At 40.1% G+C, this 13,046-nt stretch overlaps 1 protein-coding gene and 1 pseudogene across 6 annotated transcripts in view; both read left to right on the top strand.

The window, feature by feature from the left end:
- The window catches only part of ANKRD12 (ankyrin repeat domain 12), a 110,709-nt gene that overhangs the window by 79,519 nt on the left and 18,144 nt on the right, over positions 1-13,046 (top strand). For all 6 annotated transcript variants that reach the window (XM_058676910.1, XM_058676914.1, XM_058676913.1 and 3 more), the window contains one exon: positions 5,446-10,118. In XM_058676910.1, the coding sequence (XP_058532893.1) occupies positions 5,446-10,118 (4,673 nt within the window). The remainder of the gene's footprint in view (positions 1-5,445; positions 10,119-13,046) is intronic.
- LOC105942709 (large ribosomal subunit protein eL31-like) lies at positions 1,011-1,613 on the top strand (annotated as a pseudogene).

Genomic DNA, 13,046 nt, shown 5'->3' on the forward strand with positions numbered 1-13,046 from the left:
AGAGAGAGAGAAAGAAACTGAAAAAAAAAATAAATCCCTTAATAGGTGACCATTGACATGTTACTTAATGGCTCTGTTTATTTGTATATCAGATCAGGATAATAATGTTGGAAGAATCAAGTATTATTTACATAAAATTAGGGCTCAGTAATTGGTCGTGGCACTGGTGTGGTTGTCCAGATTTTGAAAGAGCTTCTACCATCTTTGGAGTTTTTGTTTTATCTTGGATTGGGAAACTCTTGAATGGAAACCCTCCAGTGATCTAGAGTCTTGGCCTTGTTGTGGTTTAGGGTGATTGCTGATCTATGTGAGTGTGAGCAGGTGATGAGAACCTGAACTGAGACAGTGGTAGTGTAAACAGAAGATAAATCTAAGAGGTAGTCAAAAGATTGAAACTATGAAGTAGTTTGGAAGAAATTGAAGGTTGGCAGTGGCTCTGAGACTGTTAATTTGCATAATTGGGTTGGTCAGTACATTGCAGAGGTGAATACTGGCTTTAAGTTGCAAGAGAAGACACCTGTGGAAGGGAAAATAGGGAAATGTTTTCTGTTTTGATTTTGAGGTGATTGAAAAGAGTCTAGGAAATGCCATGTTGAATTTGAGGGGTAAGGTGGGAGGTAAGGACTTAGAGTTGACCATGAGTTCTTTAAGTCAAGAATCATCATGTATTTAGTTTTGCATCAGTCATCACCCACTCCCAAAATATATGTGATGCTAATACAATAATTTTTCCTTAAAAATGCATATGCTAATGCAGGCCAGTTACGGTCATAAAGTATAATGTCTTGGGGCTGGCACCATGGCCATTAAGTAGATTAAGCCTCAGCTGTGGTTCTGGCATCCCTTTTGACTCCTGCTTGAGTCCCAGCTGCCCCACTTTCTGTCCAACTCCCTGCTAATGTGCCCGGAGAAGCAGCAAAAAATGGCCCCAGTCAGAAGAAGCTGCTGGGTCCTGGCTTCAGATCAGCCCAGCTACACCCATTACAGCCATTTGGAGATTGAACCAGTGGATGGAAGATATCTCTGTAGCCTCTGCTTACAGTCTTCTGCACTCATGGTTTCCAACTTTGGCCCTGCAAGAGGTTACTGCAAAGAAGGGTAATGAGAAGAAGGGTCATTCTGCCAGCATTCAAGTGCTAACCCAAGAATATTCATATACACATCCATGGAGTGGGTTTCAGGAAGCCAGCCTCTCTGGCACTCAAGGAAATCTGAAAGTTTGCCATGAGAGAGATGGAGTCTCCAGATGTGCGCGTTGATACCAGCCTCAGCAAAGCTATATTGGCCAAAAGAATAAAGAAGGTCCCATACTGCGTCAACATGAAAGTTTTCAGAAAACGTAATGAAGCTGGAAAATCACCAAACAAGCTCTATACTTTGGTTAGCTGTGTACCTGTCATCTCTTTCAAAAATCAAGGAAGTCAGTGTGGATGCGAACTAACTCATTAAAGTTGTAAAATTGAAAACAAAATGCTTGTTTGGAGAGACTTAGAGGGAGTGATTTACTAGATTCATATATGCGGTCATCCCCCTGCATGGGTCACATCTGCTGACTAGATTGTTGCTCCCTTTGGTACAAGATGGAAATACGTAGTGTGTTTAATGGGAGGGATGGGGGCCGGTGAAACCATAAAATTAATAGGTTTGTCAATCGATTGGTTGATTTGAGACAGCTGTTTGCTCATTTTAAGCATTCTGAAGACAAACAGCTGAAATTGACTTTATATACAAGAATGGCTTTCACTTGCATTGTTAAATTATAAAATAAGGCTCAATTTTTTATTAAAAATTTTTTAATATTTATTTGAAAGGCTTTAGTCAAACAGAGAGAGGGAGAAACAGATCTTCCATCTTTTGGGTTACTCTCCAGAGGGCTGGCCCAGACCAAAGCCAGGAACCTCCATTCAGGTCCCCTGCGTGGATACAAGGGCCCAAGGACTTGGGCCATCTTCTACTGCCTTCCCAGGTACATTAGCAGGGAGCTGGATTAGAAGCAGAGCAGCCAGGATTGAACCAGTACCCACAAATGGGATGCCAGCATTAGTGATGGCAGTTTAACCTTGTTTTGTTTTTCAAAGTATATTTTTTTTCAAACATGTATTTGAAAGGAAAAATCATAGGAAGAGATACACACACACACACACACACACGACATTCCATCTGCTTGTTTACTCACCAAGTGGCCAAAACACTCTGGGCTGAGCCAGGCTGAAGCCAAGAACCAAGAACTCCATCCTGATCTCCCAATATCGTTGATCATCTTCACTACTTCCCCAGGTGAATTAACAGGATGCTGGACTGGAAGCAGAGCTGCCAGCACTCAAACCAGCTTAAACTGCTGTGCCACAGTACTAACAACAAGAAAAATATTTTTATGGAATTTTAATAATTTGATGATGTCTTCATTATCTCTTTTCCATCTCGTTCCTGGTTTCCCAATTTAAAATGAATTGTGAATAAATTGAGATAATAGACATTGAAATGTTTAAAGGGCTATTATCCAAACTAATTTTATACACTGATTACCTATGCCTAGTAATTAAACACTAGAGACTTAAAAAAATTGAAACAAGGGCCCAATGCGATAGCAAGGATGCTTAAGTCCTCTTCTTGTATGCACCTGGATCCCATATGGGCACCAATTCTAATCTCGGCAGCCCCGCTTCCCATCCAGCTCCCTGATTGTGGCCTGGGAAAGCAGTGGAGGACAGCCCAAAGCCTTGAGACCCTGCACCCACATGGGAGACCTGGCAGAGGCTCCGGGCTCCTGACTTTGGATTGGCACAGCTCCAGCTGTTGCAGCCACTTAGTGAGTGAACCAGCAGACGAAGATCTTTCTGTCTTTCCTCCTCTCTATATATCTGACTTTCCAATAAAAATAAATAAATAAATCTTTTTTTAAAAAAAAAATTGAAACAAAATTGAAACTAGTATGATGATAATTTGGGGATTTTTAGGTTGGTTTTCTTTTTCTTACAGCAATCACCTGAAAAATGCTGAAGAAGCATTTTTTGAAAAATGTTAAAACCCATAATCGGTTTGATCTGTATTTCTGGGTGATTAAAATACATCAAGAAATTTTGAGCTGTTTAGGGAAAGAAATTTCAACCTAGTCTGCTAGGGAAATGGTGTCATGGAGATGGTGGTCTCTGTTGGGGTCCACAGGCTTGTTAGCAATGAGTGGTCATCAGAGATGGTGCTTAAAGATGGTGGTGTCTGGTGGGTGTATAGCTTCATGCTGGGCCAGGTCACCTTTGTGGCACCTTGGAAAACTTCTAGACTCTCATTATGAGCACTGATTAGTTTTAGGCTAACTTTACAATTTACATTCTTTGCTCTTAAAGCAGGAATCTTAAAAAGCAATCATATCTGAATTGGAACACAAACTTTGAGTAGATTAAGTTGGAACAGAAATGATAAATCATGCATATTCATGCACATACGAGGGTCCTTTACATTTGGTAAAACTGAAGCAAAAATTTATTTAGAGCTTAAAAATTCATGCAGAGGGCTAGCATTATGGTGTAGGTAGGGGTAAAGCTGCTACCTACCAACGTCCATGTGGGTACCAGTTCAAGTCCCAGCTGCTCCACTTCTGATCCAGCTCCCTCCAAATGACCTAGGAAAGCAGCAGAAGATGTGTGGGCCTCTGCCACCCACATGTGGGATCCAGATGAAGCTCCAGGCTCCTTTGGCCTATCTCAGCCCTGGCCTTTGTAGCCATCTGGGGATTGAATCAGCAGAAGAAAGATCTCTCTGTCTCTCGTCTGTACCTTTGCCTTTGAAATAATTTTTTTTAAAGACTCACTTATTTGAGAAGTAGAAGGAAAGAGAGAGAGAAGGAGAGACAGATCTTCATCTGCTAATTCACCCCCAAAATGGCTTCGGTGGGTGGGTGTGGGCCTAGGTAAGGCCGATGCCAGGAGCCTCTTCTGAGTCTCTGTTAGCTCTAGGGTCCCAGGTGCTTGGGCCATTTGCTGCTGCCTTCCCAGGCTGCTTAATAAGAAGCTGGATGAGAAGTGGAACCCTTAGAGTCAACCTAGATTTTTCTCTTCAGTTATAGAATCTGTATACATAGTATTTTAGCTAGAAAAGATGTCAACCAAGGAAGAAAAATAAAAGTGAGGACAATTAAATAGACTGTAGTAAGTATCAAGTGCAGCTTGGATGCAATTTATAAAACTGCGTTTTCATGTGCTTAAAAATACAAAGGAATTGAGCCCATTATTCACTTCCTGTGGTAGTCTGACACGTGTCAGTATCAATCTAACATAACTAAGAGACGTAACAGAGAAGCTTTTTTCAAATTAGGTATTTACCCATTTACATATAATCTTGATTATGTATTTAGGAGTTATGTTTTATAATTTCCTGGTTTTGAAGTCATGTTTCTCATACAGTTAAAGCCTTCTACCTTTATGAAAATACTTCTCTGTGGGAATCATGAAATCCCTTGTAATTTACTAATAAATATGTTGAAATACAAAACAGTTTTAATGTTTACTTACTTAAACCCTTTACATTAGTGGTTCCTAATCTTTTGGTGGTCAAACGATCTTACTTAAGTTAAATACTGTCTCCCAGAAAAAGTGTACATACATGCAGAAATTTATAGAATATTGTGGTAGCTAGCATTTTCTTTGAATCTACATACGTGGATTATTAAGTTCTGTTCATTTGTAAAGATTTTTTAAAGGTTGATTTTACTTATTTAAATGTCAGAGTTACAGAGAGACAGAGACATCTTCCATTACTGATTCAGTCCCCCAGAGGGCCACACTAGCCAGGCCAAAGCCAAGACCCAGGAGTTTCTTCCAGGTGTTCTAGGTGAGTGCTTTAGCCATCCTCTACTGCTGTGGGAGAGCTGGATTGGAAGTGGCACAGTTAGGACTCATCACCCATGTGGGATGCTGGCACCTCAGCAGCTTTGCCCACCGTGCCAAGGTACTAGCCACTAAAGATAAATTGATTTAATTCATTCATTCATTTCAAAAGTTAGAGTTACAAAGACAAGTCTTTTCCATCCAGTGGTTTGCTCCCAGGTGGCCAAAAGGCCAGCACTGGGCCAGGATCTTCCCTTTGGGTGACGGGACTCAGGTACTTGGACCATCGGCCACTGCTTTCTTAGGCCATTAGCATGGAGCTCCATCTGAAGTGAAGCGCCCAGGACACAGATAACCACCTATATGTCAACATCATAGTTGATGGCTATAATCATTCCCTGTCTTTCATATTATGTTGTGATTTTAGAAGTGTTAAAAAAGGATTTCATCATGAGGCTGGTTCTCTGTAAAACTGTTTTATAGCGCCATAGCAGCATTTCTGTTGTGTTGTTTACATATAAATCTTTAACGATTGTGTTAGAAATTACTTGTTTCAGTTGTATTTTTCTCAGTATTTCTGGTCATAATGTTTTGACCAACAGATTTTCTTTTCTTGTTCTAGATTCTGAAGAGGCTCAATCTGTAAATCCTTCAAGTGTTGATGAAAATATTGACTCTGAAACAGAGAAAGACTCCCTCATCTGTGAAAGTAAACAGATACTTCCCAATAAAGCACCTCTTCCGTCTGCCCTCGATGAATATGAATTCAAAGATGATGATGAGGAGGAAATAAATAAAATGATTGATGACAGACATATTCTTAGGAAAGAACAAAGGAAAGAGAATGAATCTGAAACAGAAAAAAATAGTTTGTTTGCAAAACAGGAGAAAACCTTCTACTCTAAATCATTTAAAAGTAAAAAGCAAAAGCCATCTAGGGTTTTGTATTCAAGTACTGAAAGTTCTGATGAAGAAATTCTTCAGAACAAAAAAGTTTCTACTTCATGTTGTATCCCTGAAACATCAAACTCTGATACACAAACCAGAAAGGAATTTGTATTTCCAAGTGAGCACAAGCAGAAAGGCAAAGTTAAAAGAAAATTGAAAAACCAGAATAAAAATAAAGAGAACCAAGAACTGAAGCAAGAAAAAGAAGGGAAAGAAAATACCAGGATAATGAACTTAACAGTTAATCCTGCACTAGACTGTTCAGAAAAGACCAGAGAGGATGGGAGTTTTAGGAAATCTTTTAGTCCAAAGGATGAGACATCATTACATTTATTTCATATTTCCACTGGTAAATCACCTAAGCACTCTTGTGGGTTAAGTGAAAAGCAGTCAACAGCACCGAAACAAGAGCACATGAAAACATGTTTATCACCAGGAAGCTCTGAACCACTATTACAGCCTGATCTAAGTCGGTACGGTAACACAGATCCAGAACTCTTGCCAGAAAGTTCCAACGCAAAATCTTGTAAGCATAAGGAAAAAAACAAACATCAAAAAGAGTTCCACCTGGAACTTGGTGAAAAATCAAATGCCAAAATCAAGGATGAAGATCATAACCCAGCATTTGAGACTTCAGATTGCACTCTGAAAAAAATGGATAAAGAGGGTAAAACTTTTAAAAAGCATAAATTAAAACATAAAGAGAGAGAAAAAGAAAAACACAAAAAAGAAGCTGAAGATGAAAAGGAGAAATACAAAACTAAAGATGGTGCTAAAGAAATACAGAGGAGTGTGGAATTTGACAGAGAATTCTGGAAAGAGAATTTTTTCAAAAGCGATGAAGCAGAGGATCTGTTTTTAAATATGGGACATGAGTCCTTACTATTAGAAAAGAAATCGAAATTGGAAAAAAATGTGAAAGATGATAAGTCAACCAAGGACAAGCATGTTTCAAAAGAGAGAAACTTTAAAGAAGACAGGGAAAAAGTTAAAAAAGAAAATGAGAGACCTTTTAGGGAAGAGAAATTAAAAGAAGAAAGAGAGAATGTACTGATAGATAAAGAAACAGAATTCAGTTCTTTGAGTGTTAGTGCCAATGAAGAATCGGTGGTGTTGCATTCAGCAGAAAAGGAAGTGGACACTGAAAAACAAGAAAAACATATCAAGGAAAGTAAGGAAAAATCTGAGAAACGATTTCAAACCAAAGAAAAGGACGCTGAGAAGACTGAAAGAAAAAACTCTGAGAAAGAAAAGAAAACAAAGCATGAGCATAGGTCAGAAAAAGACAGACCAGATCTTTCCGATAGTATTGACAGGGTAAAAGAAAAGGACAAGTTATATTCACATCACACAGAGAAATGCCATAAAGAGGGTGAGAAGACCAAGAGTATTACTCTTAAAAAAACTGAGGACAGAGAGAAAAGTAGGGAAAAGATGGATAGAAAACATGACAGAGAAAAATCTGAAAAAGAGAGGCAGCTGGCAGAAAGCAAAGAAAAGCACTTGATGGAGAAAAAAAATAAGCAGTTAGATAATAGTGAGTATACTAAATCAGAAAAAGGCAAAAGCAAAGATAAAGACAGAGAGGCAGAGAAAAAGGAGAAATCTAGAGACAAAGAAAGTACTAACACATTTAACGCCAAACATTTACAGGAAGAGAAAAAGTCAAGTGTAGTGGATGGTAGTAAAGCGCCTCATGACAAAACCTTGTCCCTGAAAGAGAAAACAAGAGATGAGCCTTTGAAAACTCCAGATGGAAAAGAAAAGGATAAAAAAGATATAGATAGATACAAAGAACGAGACAAGCACAAGATCCAGCTAAATAGTTTATTCAAACTGAAGCCTGAGGCAGAGAAGCCTAAGCCATCACAAGCTGCGAAGGATGCTCGCCCTAAAGAAAAGAGGTTAGTGGATGATGACTTAATGCAGACGAGTTTTGAGCGAATGCTAAGCCTTAAAGACCTAGAGATAGAACAGTGGCATAAAAAACATAAGGAAAAGATAAAGCAAAAAGAAAAGGAACGATTAAGAAACCGTAACTGTTTAGAACTTAAAGTGAAAGATAAAGACAAGACAAAGCATACATTAGCTGAGTCCAAAAGTAAAGACCTTTCTAGATCAAAGAGTTCAGAGTTAACTGACTCCTCTACCAAGGAGAAACAATCTAAAGATGCTGTAAGTAGCAGGTCACAGTCTGTTGACACCAAAACTTCAGTGAATTTAGGGAAGTCATCCTTTGTTTCAGATAATAGTTTGAACAGATCTCCTCGATCGGAAAATGAGAAGCCAGGTCTCAGCTCTCGATCTGTATCCCTGATCTCTGTGGCTAGTTCAGAAGACTCCTGCCATACCACAGTGACAACCCCCAGGCCTCTGGTTGAGTATGACTCCGACTTCATGTTAGAGGGTTCGGAGTCCCAAATGTCCTTTTCCCAGTCACCTTTTTTGTCAGTTGCCAAATCTCCTGCCCTTCATGAAAGGGAGTTGGACAGCCTGGCTGAACTGCCAGAGCGGATTAAAACTCCGTATGCAAGCCGACTTCAAACATCCCACCTCAGGTCATCCTCTGTAGAAGATGTTAAGCTAGTTATAAGCGAAGGGAGACCTACTGTAGAGGTTCGAAGATGTAGTATGCCGTCTGTCATTTGTGAATATCCGAAGCAATTCCAGACAGTATCAGAAGAAAGCAATCAAGGTAGTTTATTAGTTGTGCCAAGAGATATTTGTCCTTCTCCCAAACTCGTGGTATCCTCAAATGTGCCTGAAAAAGACCCTTTACATGTGTCCCACATACATTCCAGTTGTACAGCCTCGCCAACCGGATCTGTTAGCAACAGATATATTTCAGCTGATATCAATGTTATCAAGAGTGTGGGCACAGTAATTGACAGTCCTATGCATTTAGAGCCATCTAATCAGGTTGGTGTGATCCAAAATAAGTCATGGGAGATACCTGGTGATAGACTGGAATCGTTGAGCACCAGTGACAGTGTCTGTCCAGATGCTAGTATACCTGATCAAGACTCTTCTGTTCAGGGTTTTTCTAACTCTGACAACAAAATGCTCAGAGAGCAGAATGCTGAGTTTTTGTCCCTACACCAGACTGAACTGCCAGGAAACTCTTATTCTCAGGATCCAGCATCCTTTCTGCCTTCACAGCAACCTTGTTTCCCCAGCCATCCACTTTCAGATGTTGAATCTCTTTCTAGACATATGTCGTTGTCCTATGTTGCCAGTCAAGAACCAAGTATTTTACAACAGAAAAATATTGTTCAAGTTATCAGCTCTGTTTTAGACAATGATAATGAATCTGTAAAAGATGGAGGAAGTAATTTTGTCCTAGATGCTCAGAAGCCAGATGCCTTTGGCACAGTGTACTCAGAAAGCGCTGCTCAAGAAGCAACACCAAACTCTGAGAAGGCTAATACTTTGCCTGTAGTGCTGTCAGCAAAGGACTTAAAAGGAAGTGATGCTGCCTCCCAGCTAACTACACACTATGCACTTAGCAAACTCACATACAAGTCTTCCAGTGGTGAAGGTGAGAATGGCACAACCGATGTGCAGGTTGTTTCACAGGAAAGAGAAAAATTGGAGAGTTTGGTTTTAACTCATTTGAGTAAGTGTGATTCTGATTTATGTGAAATGAATGAAGGAATGCCAAAAGGAAACCTAAGTGAACAAGGTAATCCGAAGCACTGTCTTGAAAGTGAAAAGTGCTTGCTTTCCGTGGATGACGAGGAGTCTCAGCAAAGCTCTTTATCAAGTATGGAGAACCATTTGCAACAGTCAGCTCAACCAGGCTTGCACAAGTATGATCAGTTAGTTAAAGTAGAGTTGGAAGAAAATACTGATGATGATAAAACTGAAAACCAGATTCCTCAAAGAATGACTAGGAACAAAGCGAATACCTTAACAAGTCAAACCAAACCCATTCTTACCAGCTGTATGGTATTACCAGAAAAAGACAGTGAATCTTCATCTCCTAGAGGAAGAATAAGATTAACTGAAGAAGATGACCCTCAAATTCATCATCCACGGAAAAGAAAAGTATCACGTGTACCTCAGCCTGTGCAAGTGAGTCCTTCTTTATTACAAGCAAAAGAGAAAACTCAGCAGTCTCTGGCAGCCATTGTAGACTCTTTGAAACTCGATGAGATTCAGCCATACAGTTCAGAAAGAGCAAATCCATATTTTGAATATTTGCATATAAGAAAAAAAATTGAAGAAAAACGCAAATTACTTTGTAGTGTTATTCCACAAGCACCTCAGTATTATGATGAATATGTAACATTTAATGGATCCTATCTCCTGGATGGAAACCCCTTAAGCAAGATTTGTATTCCTACAGTAAGTAACATTGTGATTTGAAACTCATTTACAACTTTGTCCATAGAGGTATAATACAAACGATAATGTAATTTTAAGTTTTCTAGTCACATTTAAAATGTAAAAAGACAACACTAATTTATTTAGCCCCATAAAGCAGAAATATAGAATAACTAATAATGAGGTTTTGTTTTGTTTGTTTGTTTGTTTAGCTAAGTCTGAATCTGGTGTATCTTTGGCACATCTCAGTGCAACCGACCGCATTCAGTTAGTGCTCAGTAGCCACAGGGGACTTGAGCTTGCCTTGTTAGGGAGCACAAGTCTGCAGTATTTTCTTCCTTCACCTGCTTTTCTCTTTTTGCCCTTTCATGCAAAATCAGCATGTGCTTTGGCTCCCATTCTTTAGAACCTTCCTGCATTAGAATACTATTTTTATCCTGAATCTGCTACTATTTCTTCCTCACTCACCTTCATCCACCCAATGAAAGTATATTTGAGTCTCCAATCTGGAGAGGAAAAAATTCTTCCTTGACTATGCCAGCTTCTGGAGCTCGCTTTTTGTGTCCTCAGTCTGTGTTTGAAGTTTCCCTGTCATGTCCTGTTCTTTCCCTGGCTGTAGTGCAGAGCCAGAAGTCACTGTGAGCTCTCGTTGCTGCGTGCAGTGCCATGCGCTGTTCCGTTTGGACATCGTGACTGTGTAGTCCTTGGTGGAGGCCTCCCCTTCCTGGCCTTGGATCATAGCACTGTTTTGGTTCCTCTGCACACTGACTAAACATTTTCTGTTTCTTAGAATGACTCTTCTCAATGCATTCGTTAAATGTGAGTTCTCCAGTGATCCATTCTTTAGTCAGCTTCCCAACTGTGGGAATTACTTCTGTAGTTTCATCAGCCTTCCAAGTGTTAGCTGGTCTCCAGAAATGCTTACCTAACCCTATCATGTTTGTTGGCCTTTAATATCAAATATTATTACCTTCTGGGGTTTATTGCCTGAATGTTCTTTACATACCTTGTGACAGGTTGGATTCCTCGAGAAGCTGACGGTTAAGATTCTGTGTGTAAGGCTTATTGGTGAATGCTCTCAGGAATTAGTTTATGAGGAAAACCGAGTCTGCAGAGGCATAAGTTTAGCTAAAGAACAGTTGGAACAGTGGCCTCAGTTGAACCCACAGGAGTTCTGGATTGAAGTGGTCCTTCTGCTAGGTGGTGTGCCCTCATTGTGGGAGCATGCTCTTGGGCACACCAACACTTTCTGGAGGAATTCTTTAGGAGAAAGTGTAGTGACAGCTGGCAGCCACCAGCACTCCCATAGATGGGCAATATGAGCTCTTAACTCTTGTACCAAGACCTCAAACTGTTGAAGATTTATTCATTGATTTGTTTAGAAAGAGTTAGAGAGAAAAGGACCTTCAGTCCGTTGTGGACTCCACCAGTGTCTCAAATGAACAGCACTGGGCCAGGCTAAAGCCAGGAGCTTCAACTAGGTCTCCCATGTGAGTGGCAGAGGTCCAAAGGGCTGGGCCTTCATCCACTCTTCTCTCAGGCCTTTAGCACGGAACCGGAACCGAAGTAGAGCAGCTGGAACAGACACGACACGCGGCATTTTTACCCACTACACTGTGACAACAGCCCCAAACTTAGAAGAAATTATTTCTCTTTCTTATCCTCAGAAACAAAACTATTTTTATTACTGATGATACTGAAGCAGAATATGATCAGCTACCAAATTCTAAACTCTATCTTGGAACTCTCCAAACCTATGTCCTCCACCAATCTTGACTTAGAACCCAGGTTATCTCTCACTTAGGCCATTGAGGCCATTCAAAAGCAATTACATGTTTAAATACCTAACCTGTAATTAGCTGGCTTCCCATTGTTAGTTAGCTTAATGTCAAAATGTAAAGCATAAAACTGCCATATTTTTCAAGATTTATTTTTATTTCTTATTGGAAAGTTACATTTATAGAGAGAAGGAGAGAAAAGGAACTTTCATCTGCTGGTTCACTCTCCCAAGTGGCCGCAATGGCTAGAACTGAGCTGGTCTGAATCCAGGAGCTTCTTCTGGGTCTCCTACGTGAGTACAGGTTCCCAAGGCCTTGGGCCGTACTCTGCTGCTTTCTCAGGCCACAGGCAGGGAGCTGGGTGGGAAGTACAGCATCCGGGGCACAAACCAGTGCTCATATGGGATCCTGGCTCATGCAAGGCGAGGACTTCAGCCCCTAGGCTATTATGCTGGGCCCACAGCCATATTTTTTACATTCTGACTTTAGTCTACCTCTCTTGTTTCATTTTCTCACTGCTACTTCCAAACTCAGACAGTATCAGCCAGATGGAATTGATTCTTCTAAAGGAAATCTCTGGGTTACTTCTTTTGATACCCTTTGCTATTCTGTTTCCCTAAAATTATTTCCTCACTTGACCCTTCTGCATCCTTTTTTGTGCCTCAGTTCTACCTGCGAAGTCACTCTGCATGCATTCTTGTTGAAGGTAAATGACATGTGTCTGTCTTCCTCATACATACCCTCTATATAACATGTTCCTCTGAGCCGTAATCTGGTTAAAGGCAACAATACTGCTTATCTGCTCTAAAAGTTCCACTTTATCTTCATCCCTGAAAACACAGCTGATGTCCATACCATGTTTCTTCGGCTTCTGGGGAATCTCTTGAATGTCCTTCAGGATCCAGAAAACCCTGTGTTGAGTACTTAGCCCGTTAACCTTACCTCAGAAGTGCTCTTTTTGCCCTGTCTGCTTTAGTCACTGTCATCTTCTGCTGAGTTCCCAGATTGGAACCCAAAATTCAAACCTTGATTTTTTTTTTTTCCTCTTTCTTCAAATCAATCCTTTTTTCCTTTCTGTCTTTCAAGTAATTATTTAGCTTAAAAACAATACATGCAGGTTTAAGGATCTGTCATTATTTTATACAGTTCAGGTGACTCAGGTTCCAATGTG

Source organism: Ochotona princeps, chromosome 18 (assembly GCF_030435755.1).
Source record: "Ochotona princeps isolate mOchPri1 chromosome 18, mOchPri1.hap1, whole genome shotgun sequence".
NCBI classification, from domain to species: Eukaryota; Metazoa; Chordata; class Mammalia; order Lagomorpha; family Ochotonidae; genus Ochotona; species Ochotona princeps.